Below are 16,370 nucleotides of genomic sequence, written 5' to 3' on the forward strand. Positions count from 1 at the left end.
GACTTTGCCCTTTAAACCTGCATGCAGTGGCAAATGGCAGTAGGGGAAGCCTGAGCTGCCCAACAGGTTCTGCTGAAGGAAGAAATTTCCAGTGGCTGGGTGCTTGGTGCACCGACATTGCGAGGAATGGACGTGCCGTATATCTCAAACAACAGTTATAGAACAGATTAGTAACAGGGTTTTTTCAGCGTTTAGAAGATACTCAAAACACAGACTCTAAAAAGAATCTATTGGTTTATAGGGTAAGCCGTTCCATTGCATGCTTAGCTCATTTTTTCCTACAGAAATTTTATTAGTGAACTGAAACATATATATGAAAGAGCTCTCTGTTATAAAAATGCCTGCAGTTTGGACTGATCACTTTAAACTCAAGTTTGGATCCAGATGCAGACTTTTTCAGGGCTTCAGAGGCTGTTTTTTATTCCTGTTCATCTGGTCTGTAAAATAATGCTTTTGTCTCAGTATAAATGAAAGTAGTAAGGTTCTTTGTGTAAGAAGTAAACTGGGAATGGAAAAGTGGAAACTATTCAACTATGGGGAGAGAGAAAGTAATTAGAAGCTTGCTTTAAGTTGGAAAGAGTAACTAACAAATTGTGCGAAATTGGAAGGAGGAGATTAGGGACTCTAAGGCTGTATTTACATGCCTGTTAGTCTTTGCTTTGGTTAGAGCTGCATTTCCTAGTTTACAGGAACTTCTCTTGGTGAGATTTCCCAAGTTGTCTTGTGTAAAAGGATAACAGTTGTCTCCTATTTTTGGAACCTGATACAGAATTAAACACTAAATGTTTTGCATACCTTAACTGTTATCATATTTAGTCAAAATAAGCATGTCAGAAGTTTTCAACTGTTTGCTTTTATGCAGTAATACTGTGCATACCTTTTTTGGCTAAAATAAAATGTGTGATAGATATAATTAAAGCTTATGAGAAACTACCAAGGTTTTGTCTGAGCATAGGTAGCAACTGTTGTTTCACCTACAAATCTTTATGATAAAGGGACAGTCTGACCTCACAGTTGTAAATTTTTTTTAGTAAAATTGTTGAAACTGCTTTAAAATAGTCAAACTATGCAGTAACTTAAACATGGCTCATTACTGTATCTCCATGGTTGTATATAATCAGTTAATCTATCATAGATTATTATTGCTGTTGTTTTAATTATTTAGTGAAAAAAACAAAACCTAAAAATCAGCAGTAGTAAGCATGATTAAAACCATAGTTCTTGAACATTTTAGTTCAACTCTGTAGGTAACATCACTGTATGAAATGTACTTTTATGCTAATGTGGCAAACATGAAATATGAGAGAATTTGTACACTAGCTGTTTTTTGGCAATGAGTGAAAAAGATTATTTAACCAGTGTTCAAGCAACATATCTTAGCCTATGCTGGCTATTGGTATTGCCTGTGTGGTGTTCTCAGTTTTTTCAGCAATATGTGGCTGTAAGCAAGAAGGTCAAAGCTATATTTCAAATGTATCACAATTCAGTTTATACATTTTAAGAAGTTCTGCTATGTCCGTTTACATAATTGTACTGAGCAAAATGGTTCATTTGCTTTCATTGCTAATGATAGGTAACACATTAATAAAATGAGACTACAATGCAAATCCCCAAGAACAGAAATTCAAAGGTAGGAGCCCTATTGTCGATTTACTTTGATCCCAAACTGTAAATTGATGATGTTGTTGTGGGTTTAAACCAATATCTACCTTTTAAAATATGTAGTACAGAATTTCATCATTACCACTGCCTATCTAAAGTTTGGGGCTTAATTTAATTTAAATTGTACTTCATCCTTGAAATAACTTTCATCCCGCTCCCATTTTTTTCCCCTTGGAATTAAAGTCGAAAATTCCCGCAACTCATTAGAAAAAATTAGTGCTAGTGACTCACCAAACTTACTGAGTTATGACTGATTATTCTTTTGCTACCCTGGAGTACGTGCAAATGACCGAGAAGGCCTGTTAGATAATCTGATAAAAACATTTTTGGAACAAACAGATTTCTTAATTTAGGTAAATTAATTGAGGTGAGTAGGAAGTGATGAGGAAAGAGTGAAGTGAGTCTGTAAAAACATAAAGGGGTGTATTTTTATTTAAAACTCTAGTCTGTTTTTACTTGTGACTGGCTGATCGTTCAAACTGCTCTGTTCATAATAAAAAGTTCAATCACACTACTTTAATTAGCATTCGTGTGTAATCTGTAGTTTTACCCATATACTAGAACATAGTGGTGCCTTTAGAAATCAGGAATGCTAATTCCAGTGGATACTGGAAGTTTACCTTATATGCCAGTTTGTGTACATCCTGGGAATCCATACTTACCATTCTCAGCTATCAACAGAAAAAGCTTTATCATAAGGTACAGGCCATCTAAGCAAACCTACCTCAACAATTGCCATTGTGGAGTAGAAAGTGCAAGATTGACGAGTGATGTGTAAATACCTCAGAAGAATATTTTAGTGTCAGTTGAGACAGGGAGCCTGCTTATCCTACTCTGTGTAATTTTAGGTTGAATCCAATAATTCTGACTTTGTATATAATTTCCTTTTGTAATAAGGCCAGCTACATTCTCAATTCCACTTACTCTAGTTGAGCAAGTGTGTCCGAGAGGAGAATTTGGCCCTGATTATATAGTATTCCTACACCTGTTTTTCATTCCTCTCTTGAGTAGTTGTGTAGTTTTCAATGTTTAGATATAATAATAAGCTTGTCCTTTATTTTCCAATAGCTCATGATTGACTTCAGTTTATATGAATTAGAACTGGAAAAGTTTAGTCTTACAGTACTTTATTTTCAATAATATGCTACTGTATCACATGTAATACAGAGATCAAGGATCATTCTTTGCTCTGAGCATATAGACTAAGTTAAGGTTCTGTAGGCAGAATAAAAATATTTGAATTTCCTTTTAGAAAGAATACCATTCACTTGAGTCAGCTGTGACAGAGGTCTTGCTAGGATTTCTAGCAAACACCAATGAAATCAGGGAGACTAGGTCATTCTTTCACACATGGGCCTCCCCAGGAGGAAGATAGCAGTCCATCAGATGTGAGGGTGGAGATCTGTTATTAAAGTTTCAGCAGAGGGATCTAGTCAAAGGCTTGTCTACACACACCAGTTTGACTTAAATCCTTTTAAAAATGTATTTAAATTGGTATAACCTTGTTAACCTTGTGTATGGACACCTATATCTGTTTAAACCTGCCTTATTAGTTTATCTTGATTTACAGGCATAATCTGATAAGAATCTCCACACACAGGTTTTAACAGTCTGTTTAAAACAACACCTTTAAACCGGTGTGTAGACCAGGCCTAAGCAAGAGCATATTGTGAACTTCATTATATTGCGAATCATCAGCTGGATTAACTTTATTGTTTAAAATGGATGAAGTTGGTGACCAGGGCAGTTGTGTAACTTGTCAATGTAATATCAAAACAAAGTAATAGCTAATATTTTAGTTTTATTCTGTGACTGTGAATTCTTCCGTTTTCCATCTGTTTGTCATTCGGCCTCTAAATATTTATGGTTTACCAGTACATATAGTATATATGTCTAGAAATGTACTGTTTACATAAGGACAGGTTTCAGAGTAGCAGCCATGTTAGTCTGTATTCGCAAAAAGAAAAGGAGTACTTGTGGCATCTTAGAACTAACCAATTTATATGAGCATAAGCTTTCGTGAGCTACAGCTCACTTCATCGGATGCATAAGGACATCCTGTAGACACAAACTTTCAGTGAGACATTAGTTTTCTTCTTACTACCAAATATAAAGTTCATCTACCTAATCTTATAGGCTGTGTAACAGTGTGCATTTCTCATCCTGTCATAAATTACTAGTTTACTTGAAGCTAATCTACCAGATGTTAATTTTGAGGGTTGAGATTACTTTCTCAAAAGATTAGTACATAAAATAACATGCTGTTTGTTGCTGGAGTGGTGTGCACTATAATGGAGTAGGTTAGAGAACAGGAAACTTACTGCCTTGTTTCTTATTACTGAAGAAGAAATATGGCCATAGAAATATAAGGATAGTTGTGTTTGGAGGCTTGCTTATTGCATTTCATATTGGTGTTTGTATTGAAAAAATCAAAGAAAAAAACTTGTCTGGATATAGACTTAACTATCCATTTTTCTGAATTTAGGTGAAATTGAGTCTTAATATCAAGAAAATGTTGAAGATATTTTTAAGAAACTTTAACAGTGAACATATTTATTATATAATTGAGGTGTATATGGAACAAAATTGGATTGAAAGTGACTGACAATGTGACTGACTTCAGACATTAACCCCCATTATTTGTTTTATACTGTGAGCACAAATGGACAGTAGGTTTCACTATATAAACTATGAATCAGAATGTGTTTGTATTGTGTACATCTGAATGTATGGGGGAGAAATTGGTTTTTTTCTTGTATGTTTAAATAATGGATGTAAAAGATGTCAATATTGATCTGATAACTGTTTCCATGCCCGCAGATTAAGGGGAAAGTAAAGATGGAAAGAGTCAACAGTATTTATTATTATCACTACAGAAATGAAAATGACAAGCCAAGTAAAACCCTTTTTATGTGTGCTTATTTCAGGTTTGTCTCTCTAATTTGATTAGTTATTCTTCAAATACAAAAAAATTCTCTTAGCAGTTCTGTGTAATGAAATTTTCCAGTTTGGCATGTACCTGTAACAGCTATTGTAATTATTTTGATATATAAATTACTTGTGTTCAGTTATGGCTGTGGCTTATTTAAAAAGCCGATTACTATATCCATGTATGGAAAACCATTTAAAATAAAAATGCAAATCTGGAATTTAAAAAGAAAATTTCTTTCCAGTAGAGATGTAAAATGTTAACTGGTTAACCAGTAAGCATTAGTCTGAGGCAGGATGTATGCAGAGTTGTAGCCATGTCGGTCCCAGAATATTAGAGTGGATCATGGTATGCATCTATGTCACAAAACAAATTAGGAAGGATGGTTTAGTGGTTAAGGCATTGGACTGGGGCTAGGGAGATTGGAGGTAATACCCTGCCACAGGCTTCCTCTGTGAATCTTGGGCAATCTCTTAATCTCTGTTCCTCAGCTTCCTATTTACAAAATGAAGGTAATATTATGTTGTCTTGTATATTTAGATTGTAAGCTCTTGAGAGCAGGGCCATCTCTTGCTATGCTTATATAGTACCTAGAACACTGAGTCCCTGATTTCAGTAAGAGTCTCTACAAGAGGAGAGGAGGATAATATTCTGTAACACAATCTCCATCCAAGATTTCAGTAAGGATAATTGTCTCTGTAGCCTGAGAAGGATGAATGTCCGTCTGTGTTGCAAACGTGAATTTACGTTATGTCAAGTCCGCCTGCCAGTGAAGCTCTGATTGGAACCTTTGTGTTATGAGGCACGTATGTTGTGAGGGAAATGTGTTCTTTGACAGCATCTCCAACTTCTGCCACTGTTCCCTTCCTATGTGATTCTAGAGCTGGGTAGGTTCTGCTGCTGATAGGGGAGCATTTGGTTCCTTGCTAGGAGAAAAGGGGAGGGTAGTATTTTAAAAGATGCATTTTAGAGAGCAAAGGGGACACACTTTCTCCATGAAACAGGCAATTCATAGTGCAGAGCACATGTTCTTTCTGTACAAGGTTGCATTTTGCCTCTTATACTGAAGTGCCTACCACTTTGGTGTGAGTAAGCCATCACACACAGCCGGCCAACAGAATTCAGCTTGCAGGCAGCCATGGTAAGCCCTAGGGGCATGCAGGTTCTGCTTCTTTCGCATTCATTTCAATGCTTTCAAACTGCCAGGCCCCCTTTGCCATAGCAAGCAATGCCTGGTGGGTTTGCCATATAAAAGGAGGGCCTACAGGCTCTCTGGGATAATCTCTTCACACAACACCCCACACACACCCCCAGCACTCACCACGTGGCTCCGATGAGGCTCTGAGCAGGGGTGAGCCCTTTAAACTAAACATGAACAGCTCAGCGCGGCTGGGTTTTCCCTCTATCGCGTGGCTCCAATAAGGTTCTCACTCACCAGAAGTGCCTTCTCCAGGGTCACAGTCCGGGAGGCCGCCTTGGGATTGGGGGGAGGCTGTTGGCTCCAGCGTTAAGCATAGTTCCTGGCTAGGGGGGAGAACTGATTCCCCACTTGCCGCCTGTGCACTGTCCTCCTCCTCATCCTCCAATAACTCATCCTCCTCTCTCCGTGCAACTCCCCCCTTGCAGGTGTCCATGGACAGTGGTGGGGTAGTGGTGGCATCACCCCCCCTCCCCCCCAATTGCATGCAGTTCATGGTAGAAGCGGCTTGTATGGGGCTGAGACCCAGAGTGCCCATTCGCCTCCCTGGCTTTTTGGTATACTTGCCTGAGCTCTTTGATTTTTGTATGATACTGCTCTGTGTAGCCTTTTTCCGTCATGGCCCTGGAGACTTTTTAGCATATGTATTTGTGTTTCTTTTTTTGGAACGTAGTTCTGCCATAACAGATTCATCTCCCCAACATGTGATGAGATCCAGTACCTCCCGTTCAGACCATGCTGGAGCTCATCTGCAAATCCGGGACTGCATGGTCTCTTGTGATGGCATGGTCGCCTGTGATGATGGTGACCAAACAGGAAATGAAATTCAAAAGTTCCCGGGGCTTTTACTGCCTACCTGGCTCGTGCATCGGAGTTGAGAGTGTTGTCCAGAGTGGTCACAAGGGAGCATTCTGGGATAGCTCCCAGAGGCCAATAACATTGAATTGCGTCCGCAGTACCTGAAACCCGGAACTGCAATCTGGATTTTAACGCTACTCCACTTGCCAAGGTGGAGTACAGACATCTGATTAAAGAGCCCTTTAAATCGAAAAAACCGGTTTGGTCATGCAGACAGAATCAGTTTTATTTCAAATTAACTCTGCTAATTCCGAAATAACTGCGTACTGTAGACCCGGCCTTAGGTGGCTGGCTTCATGTGCATCCACTCCTTTGGTGTTTAGCAGTGGCAGCAGCACCTGTGTCCATCTCATTGTTTGAATGTACAGTAAGGCACTCCTGTAATGAGGAAGAGTCATACAATAGAAATAAGACCTAAATGAAACTGATATTGCAAACTTCATTAAAAACAAAACCCAGGTTGATTTTATTTTATTTTATTTTAAGAGCTTTCTAGTATTGGGAGGGTGATTCTACATGCAAAACATAATGTTTAAATGTTGCAGTCCTGATTAATTTAGATGACTAAAATAAGTTTCCAGGTAAAGGGGATTATTATTTTTGTTCAATTGGTCTATGCAGTTGTTGATTTTAAAAAATTCTTCAGTAATGTGGCACTTGTCATACTGTAATACAAATAATAGCATTGGAGTCAAAATGAATTTTGGGCTTAATAGTTGTGGATCACTAGTGGTGTATTAGTTATTGCAGCAATTACGATATTTCAGTTCTTGCATTTTTCAGACAATAACCTTATCTTGGCCTAGTGAAAGGACTGTTTTTATTCATTAATTACAAAGTTAGTTTGTAAAAATTGTCATGTTTATTTTAAAAAAAATTAAAAAATCAACCAAGTTGACATGTTTTATGTCTTGATAACTTTTTCTTCCACTTAAATTAGAGGTTGAATCATAAACTTGTGCTCCTGATTTCCAAAGAGAGATCATTTATATTTCTAGTGGGATTAAATGTAGTCTGAGTGTTAAATATAAGTAAATCTGTTCAATTTAGATAGAATTGAACTGCTATAGTTACATGTAGTAATCCCTACACATTTTTGTGGACTTTTTATTACAAGTGTTGGTGTCCATCTTATTTTTGAATTTCATATCCAATTAAGCCAACAGTATACCTAGACTTTAAGTCTCTATGCTGGAAATTGCAAGCAAAATAAACTGAAAATGAAGAGATTACTAACTTGAATAGTTTTATAATACTTTATCAAAGAAAAGATGGCTCTTCCTTCAGTTACTCCCACGTTTTATGGAGGAGTGAGAACAAAATCCATAGTTAAGGCTGAGCAGGTAAGATTAGGTTTGTGAACTTTAAGACTGGCCATGATTTCTTTCTCACATTATTTTGTTAGTACAGTTACATCAGAAACATCTGAATGCCATTATGTACTGAACTGAAATCCTTCTTGTAATATGTTTGCCTGTCTCATGCTCTGTGTAAGTAATATTGTTTCCATATTGGTAATATTTTTAGAGGATTTGCAGGGTGTATTTACAACCTACATTTTAACACAATCTGTATTCAGCAGTGTTTGTGTAATTGAAATTATATTTCAGTTTACTATCTTTTGTTTACTTCATAGACACTTCAACCTTCGAATGAAGAGAGATACATCCCTCTTTAGTAATGACTTCAAAGTAGAAATATCAAATAAAGTAGTTGATTATGATACCTCCCATATTTACACTGGACACATATATGGTAAGTACAACAATTTCACATTGACTAAAAAGTGCAATGATTTTAAGCAAATACTATTTTATTTTAATGTTGCTTTGACTTATGAAGTGGAAAATATTTGATCAAATTGTTCAAAAATATTAGTTTAAAATTTCCTTAATTGAAAAAATACTAAAATGTGATGCATGGACCGTTGATTAATCTTTTCCTAACTTAGTTTTGGTGGACTTACTGCAAAATATTTTCTTAACTTTTTTTTGGAGTCATTCAGAGTCTGAATGGCCTTCATTTTAAGTACCTTTTCAAGAATGTGGGTACTGCACTTCCGAATATAGTCTTTCTTTCTTTCCTTCCTTCCCTCCTTCCTTTCAAACAGATGGTGACTTCAGTCTGTATATTTTCACTTAAAGATGAACTAAACCAGATGGCTGAACACTTGATTTGACCATTCCCTATCCAGTTATACTACTAAGTGGCCCAACTACATTATCAGGCAACATGGTACCTGAGGGATTCTGACAAGCAATGTGGTGAAATTAGACACCCATATACCAAAAGGAGGCCCCTGTAAAAATTGTGTGTAATCTGGTGCTTAGCCCTTGGAACAAGCTGAACGTGGAAGCTAGTCCTGACCTTCCCCATGATGCTTTCTGGAAAAACTTGAAGTTTTCTACTAAGTTTCTACAAGGATTATGAAATGGCTACAGGTGATAGAGTATGAAAAATTGAATTTGATGCCCATTCAAATTTACTTCCATTTAAGAGTTCACATACCTTGAACTATATAACTTTATGCTCACATGAATGAATGGTGAAGGGAATCCAGAGAGTCTTCACCAGCATAGAATCAATAACTCAGTCATTAACTATAAATGCCTGCATTCCAGAATATATATAACTGGAGATGTAAACTCTGGGGGAGAAGAGTGGTCTCCCCTACTGGTGGTTCATACATTGTTAATGGGAACCAAAATCTTTTGTGTATCTCCATAAGAGAGCACCATCTACAAAGTGATGTACTTATGGTATCTTCCCCATCTTGCACCCCTCCTTGCACCCCATCCCCCCCAAAGTTGGAAGACATGCAGGGATACATAGTTGGTTTCCTTAAGTGTGTTCTGGGCTCAAATTTTGTGTGTGTGTGTAAATTTGTGGTCTTTTTTGTTTTCATGGTTGTCTTGGGATACAGCCCCTACAAAATGTTGTGCTTTTACATTTCAAAGTGCTTGAATGCTTGTGTATAGCCAGACTGTCTTCAAGACAGCTATGTAGTGGAAATCTGGGGTTATTTGGTTAAAGGGTTCGTGAGAGAGGGTCACACAAATGACCAGCTTTTAATTTGCTAAGTGCTCTAAAATCAGGTACACAGTGAAGCTAGGGTAGGGAGCTGAAAATAAGCAGGCAAAGCTTATACCATGGACTGGTACGTAGTTCTCAGAGCTTGCACGGGTGGGATGTAAGGTCAGGGTAATTGTAGGACGCTCATCTTAAGACTAAAGATCAGTTTGCGCTCTTCAAGGAAATGCTTAGTGAATGAGAGGCTCTGGCAATTGATCTACTCACCTCAACTCAGCTGGTTGCTTGAGGAGGCTGGTGCTCATCTGCAGTCCCAGTGACCATGAGTTCAGATCCTCTCCTCTATCTGACTCTTGTGATTGAGTTTTAAGCATGTGGAGACTACATACAGATTCATCTGGGTTCATCTTGTCTCTGGAATCAGAGCCATTCTCAAATGCAAATGATCTGCTGGGTCCTAAAGGGGTACCCAGGCTGAAACTTTACTCACCAGTCCTGCTGGTCTTTCCAACTGCTAACTGTAGACATGTGAGAAGTGCTAGCAAAGCCTCTCTACAGCACCCCTTTGGTCCTATAATTGCCCCTTAATCATGCCCTATATAATTTTTTGAAAACTGGAAATTCACATGGAAAAATATATTTGTAGGATATACATGCTCCGCCATTGCCTTGTGCCTCATTCTATTTCAGAACATAAGATGAACTTCCCCAATTTAAACATTGGCAAATAAGCAAATGAAAAGTTGAAATGACTTTCCCATATGAGCTTAATTCTTTTTTAATCCTTGATGCCTGAACAGAGGAGTCTTCATCATCCCTTAGTCTCTTCCAACCAGTAGCAAGTATTCAGATCACTGATGCTTTACAGAATACAGTGAGTGTCCATTTAATAGCCTGAATAGGAGTGCTGATTTGGAGCTGTACAGGGCTTGGTTAGGGAAAGGGCGTTATGATACTGTGGTAATCCCAGTTCCTGTAGCAATCCCTGTGGGGGGAATCACTTGGTATTGTGGGAAAGTATTGCTTTAACACTTTTCAATGTTTTGCTTTTTAACACTTATTTTGTTCTTGTAACACTAACCTTTTAAGATACATATAAGAGGACCCTAATTCTGCATTTCTTGGTTTGCCAATGTTGGAATTTTAGGAATTAGGCTCATATTCTGGACGATCATGAGTACAGGACTTTGCTGAGTACCTATTACTTTCTGTATGTTAACTGTTTCGCATGTGAATAAAAATATATCTGAGGTGGTCATGGGAATTTTAGTTTTAGAGCTTTGTTCTTCAGACTTTCCTTTTCAAATTCATATTTCAGGTGTACTCTCGTAAGTAAGGTTAATTCACACACTGTTTCCCTGTATTGATTTCAGAGTGTATTCTTTGGAATCGTTTTTGTATATAAACTGTAAGAATGTTTTGAGATGGGTATAAATGTTGTTTTTTCAAAACACATTTGCTGCTTTCTTTAATAGGTGATCAGGGAAGCTTTAGCCACGGATCTGTTATTGATGGAAGATTTGAAGGATTCATCCAGACTCACAGTGGCACCTTTTATGTTGAGCCAGCAGAGAGATATATTAAGGACAGAACCCTACCATTTCACTCCGTCATTTATCATGAAGACGATATTAGTAAGTACTCCCACTTTGTGCTGTAGACAAAGCGAAAACGTTTTCATTAAATGTCAAACTACCTAAGCCGTTGGTAAGTTTCAAACTCAGGGGTTTATGGAGACAAATATTACAAGATGCTCATTATCATACAACAGTACGAGTCATGATGTCCTGAAGTGATCCATGTGCAGTTATGGTCTGAAAGGAATCTAGAGCAGGCACAAACCTTACCCCACTTCAAACTTTTGTTGTTGTTTTATTATTCGCTAATTGGGCTAGTCCTCTAGCTGCAAGACTGGTGTACTAGTGGAGATCTTTCCTACAAAGTAAACACGAAGCCTTCCCTTGAGCTTGTTAAAATGTCACATACTGACCATGGTGCTTTCTTGTGAAGTTCTGTGGTATCCAAAAGGAGGGATGAGTAATCTAAATTCACATTAAAGTGCTCCTAGATTAATATAATTAGGTAAGAAAGATACCCAATTTAGCAGTGTAGAAAACAACAGCTTTCCCTGCACACATGGGTCCCAGACTCCTTCAGACTGGTACTTAAAAGGTGCAGTAACAGCCAGCAGCTAGCATTCTGGAACACTGTTCTGATGGGAATTTTCAGTTGATGGGAAAGTGCAGAAAATGCTAGCTACTAAGGTCGTAGATTGTAAGGCTAGAAGGGACCATTGTAATTATCTTGTCAGAGTTCCTGTGTAATACAGGCCATAAGACTTCTGTACATTCTGAATTATTTCCTGTTCAAATTAGAGCATATCTTATAGAAAACAATCCAATTTTGATTTAAAAATGGTCTAAGATGGAGAATCCATCTCCACCCTTGGTAAGTTTTCCCAGTGGTTAATTACCCTGTTAGAAATTTACATCTTATTTCCATTCTGAATTTGTCCAGCTTCAACTTCCAGCCATTGTATCATGCTGTACTCTTGTCTGCTACATTAAAGAGCCCATTATCAAAGTTTCATTTCCCACGTAGGTACTTATAGACTGCTCAAGTCCCCCCTTATCCTTCTCTTGTTAAACTAAATAGATTGAGCTCCTTGAGTCTATTGCTGTAAGGTAAGGCATTATTTTTTAATATTTGGCTCTTTTCTGAACCCTCTTCAATTTATCAACATCCTTCTTGAATTGTGGACCCCAGAACTGGACAGAGCATTCCAATAGTGGTTACACCAACACAGTAGAGGTAATAAAAGCTCCCCACTCCTACTTGAGATTCCCTGGTTCATATATCCAAAGATCACGTTCGCAGCAGCCTTTTTGGACACAATACTACACTGGGAGCTGGTGTTCAGCTGATTATCCGCTGCAGAGCACATACCTTTTCTGAGTCACTGCTTTCCAGGATAGTGTCCCCTACTCTGCAAGTAGACTCTATTCTTTGATCTAAATGTATAACTTTACATTTGGCCATATAAAATATGTCTTACCAAGTGATCCATATTGCTTTGTACCAGTGACCAGTCTTCCTTACCACTCCCTGAGCCTTTGCATCTGCTTGTGCACATTGATGATAATGTTAAGTAGTTATAGGGCCAGGAACTGATCACTGAGACCCAACTAGAAACATCCCCACTTGATGACTGTACCCTATTCACGATTCAATTTTGGGTCTGTCTATACTGCAGCTGGAGCTCAAGCTAACGCATTTTAAAAAAACAGCATGGGCGTCGCAGCATGGGCTCTCAAGCTTAGGGAGTCAGTACATGACATCAAAACTATTTTACTTTATTTACCAGATTTATAATCTTGTCAAAAATATATATAAAGTTTTAAAAGATCTATTTTCCATAATCCTGTGTCAGTTGCTTCCTTATTTTGGCAAGGAGCCATGTGCCCCCTGCTCACCCCACTGCAGGGGCAAGCTGGCCCCTTCCGGGAGCAGTGTGGGGCTGGGATAGGCAGGGAGTCTGCCTTAGCCTCGCTGCGCCCGCTGCCCAGTGGGAGCCACACTCCTTCCCAGAGCCAGCACCTCAAGCCCCAGCCCTGAGCTCCCTTCTGGAGCCAGCACCCCATACCCCCTTCTGCACCCTGAAACCCCTCCTACGCCCCAAGCCCCAGTCCTGACCTCCTCCCGAGCCAGCACCCCATATTCAGTCCTGCATCCAAACTCCCTCCCAGAGCCTGCACCCCTCACACCCTCCTGCACCCCAATCCCCTTCCCCAGGCTTAGCCAAGAGGCCTCTGTCACACTGTGAACCCCAGCCCAGTGAAAGTGAGCAATGGGGGGGTGGAGTGGGCGGGGCTTTGGGGAAGGGGGGGGCCTTGAGGAAGGGGCAGGGTAGATTCTGGGTTACCCTTAGATTCAAAAAACTGATCTTGGGCATAAAAAAGTTGGAGACCACTGCTTTAGAGGCTGCTGTTTTAACGTCCTCCTGAGTTTCTGTTAGAATGGGAAGAGTTTCTTCATCATCATCTCTTTAATTTTGCTTTGATTTTTCGTTGATAGCTTAGGATAACTTCAGAGCTTCCGTACATTGAAATATTTTAAAAATTAATGTATAATCTTTACTAAGACACCTCAAAACGATTCAGTGAGACCCTATACTTTCTTTGCCTTTCAAAGCATACTGTCTTAGATATGTAATCTTGTTTGTAATTGTAGTTTAATGAAATAGGCTCTGTACAACTTTTTAAAATGAAAACAAGAGCACACAAATCTTAGTTCCTCTTGCTGTATAATCTATAACTACTTGTAACTCTCATGAAATAGATGCAGATTGACATAGATAGCAGCTTGCACTGGAGGGGCAACAAAAAAAAAAAAAACACCTCTCAGTGCTAATTCACCAGGTTGTGGGGGAGGGGAAGGAATCTTTTTGCTTTAAGATGGAATATTTTTGGTCAGCCGTGTTTGAGCCTTTTGAAACAATATACTTTTTGAGCCTTTTCAGGCACCATAATGCAACATATGATTAGCATCTCAATGAAATCTTATTCAATAGACAAAAGGGTTTTTTGTAAATGGGGATTATATTGTCATCTTTATAAGAAGGCTTTTGTCTGTTACAGTGGATGTGGTGACCAGTGGAAGGCAGCCTTCTATTCATGACTTTGAACACAAAATGAATGATTTCAGATTCCTGAGCCACTCCCAGTCAAACTGTTTTATAACTCAGTGGCAATATGATGCAAATTAGTTACATTCATTGATGGATTAGTTTTAGAAACCAGTTTCTTCCACACACTAAGGCTTTCAAAGGAATTCTTTATTTAAATATGTGAACTGTATAATATGTTCACGAGTCACATTATTAAATACAAAATAAATTGCATGTTTACTCAGGTTAGTTGTGGAAGGGAAATCCTGCTCACAAATCGTTTACAGTAAGTCATAAAGGAAGTGGAAATTTTGGTGACCTCTTCAAGGCCTTGGAAAAGTTGCGTATTAACTTTTAATTGTTTAAAAAAAAAAAATCATGTACCTGTTTTGATGAGTCCTTATTTTGGTAACGTAGCATTATTCATCATTTACAAATTGTGTTTTTTTAATTACAACTTGCATTTCTGTGCCCCCTACTTTTGGTCACCATCTTGTAGATAAAAATATTTTTGAAGGTGTTATGGGAACCGAGTGTGAGTGATTGATAGTTCAGAAAAAAACTACTCCTTTAATACAGGTTTAACGTATAAATAGAAGTTTTAAAATTGTTAGTTTTTCTTAAATCACTTCTAGTGAGGAACCATGTGTCTAAATCCAGTGTACTTTTAATTATTTAACCATACATTGCTTAGTTGATAGCACTGTTTACTAACAAATAGAAAAAAAAAAAAAAAAAATCAAGAGTGACCTGGTTTCTTGCTCTCCAGACTGATATTATACTTGGTATTCTGACAGAGTAAAAAATGATTTCTTACTTAAAACATCCCTGGTTACTAATGTCATTACATGTAACTGGGAGGCAGAATAGCTATGAAGTGTTAAAGTGTTATGGCTGTCACTAAATATTAAGTAAGGAGAGTAGGGATTTTAAAGGGATTATGTGTAAAAAGTTCCCCAATGTGGCCTCTGTTTCAAATATCTAACACTTGTAGGAGAATAGGAAAAATAGTTTTACGGTTGTTCAATGTATTACCTTGCAACTCTTTGGCCAGAAGATCATCCTATTTTACATCCAGTGCAGGCTTAGTAGAGAGGTCCAGATGCCCTTCTTGGGTTTACTGGAAAGTTGTGGTGCGGAAGGGGTGTCCGAACTTGGCCTTTTGAAGACATATGCTCCTCTGCTGGTCAGCTCTGCGAAAGCTGGAGCTAGGATCAAGGGCTATTTCAGGACAACTGGAGAACCAGATGGGAGCTATTCTTCCTACAGGAGTTTAATAGCATCAGAGAAGCGCTGCCTAATCCATTGTGATTCAAGGAAGCATCATTACTTTAGCACTCACCATCACAGGCTATTCTGACACCACCTCCTCATCCCCCAAGTTCAGAGTCATGCCCACACTGAAATGAATGGGCAGTCCTTGCTGCCCTGCTGCTCCTTGGACAGCAGAAATGTAGTGCTACTGATATATTTTTTTTAAGTGGATATGAGTTCTGTTTGGAACTATATTACTCTGAATACTAGCATAGCCATAACTTCTAATAATTTATTGGTTTTGGAATGTACAGCTATCTGTCAAAAGGATAATAATTAATCCAAACTTGTTTGGTGTCAATATTCCAATTGAACAATTAAAAGCCAGCAGAAAAAGGTCCTAAAAAAGTTCTAGTCTCATCTCAGTAAATTTTCTCTAAAAAGTTGCCATCATGGGAAGGATCTTCATTTTGAGTAGCATTTGCTGTAGTAAAACGGCTTGAAAAATTCCTGACTGCAAATGTGGTATCACTTGTACCAGAATCTCAAGCCAGCTCCCTTGGTAGAGATGGTAGGCACCATCAGCTAGTTAGTGTCTCGATACACTGATAATATGGCTTGGGTGTGTCTGTTGTGTTTTGATATCACTTAAAACCTCTTTAAGGTTGCTACTGCACAAAGGGCCTCTTGTCCCCTAAAACTTTTTGGAAAATGGGACTTCAAAACCCCATATTCAGATATGAGAAACCCTAGGAAAATATTCATTTAAGGGG

The 16,370-nt window shown here is 38.4% G+C and overlaps 1 protein-coding gene across 3 annotated transcripts in view; it reads left to right on the forward strand.

Moving 5' to 3' along the window:
- Positions 1-16,370, forward strand: part of ADAM10 (ADAM metallopeptidase domain 10) — a 127,679-nt gene that overhangs the window by 57,835 nt on the left and 53,474 nt on the right. For all 3 annotated transcript variants that reach the window (XM_073303751.1, XM_073303750.1, XM_073303752.1), the window contains 2 exons: positions 8,284-8,402; positions 11,153-11,311. In XM_073303751.1, coding sequence (XP_073159852.1) covers positions 8,300-8,402; positions 11,153-11,311 — 262 coding nt within the window. In that variant the 5' untranslated portion in view covers positions 8,284-8,299. The remainder of the gene's footprint in view (positions 1-8,283; positions 8,403-11,152; positions 11,312-16,370) is intronic.

This window comes from Lepidochelys kempii, chromosome 10, assembly GCF_965140265.1.
Source record: "Lepidochelys kempii isolate rLepKem1 chromosome 10, rLepKem1.hap2, whole genome shotgun sequence".
NCBI classification, from domain to species: domain Eukaryota; kingdom Metazoa; phylum Chordata; order Testudines; family Cheloniidae; genus Lepidochelys; species Lepidochelys kempii.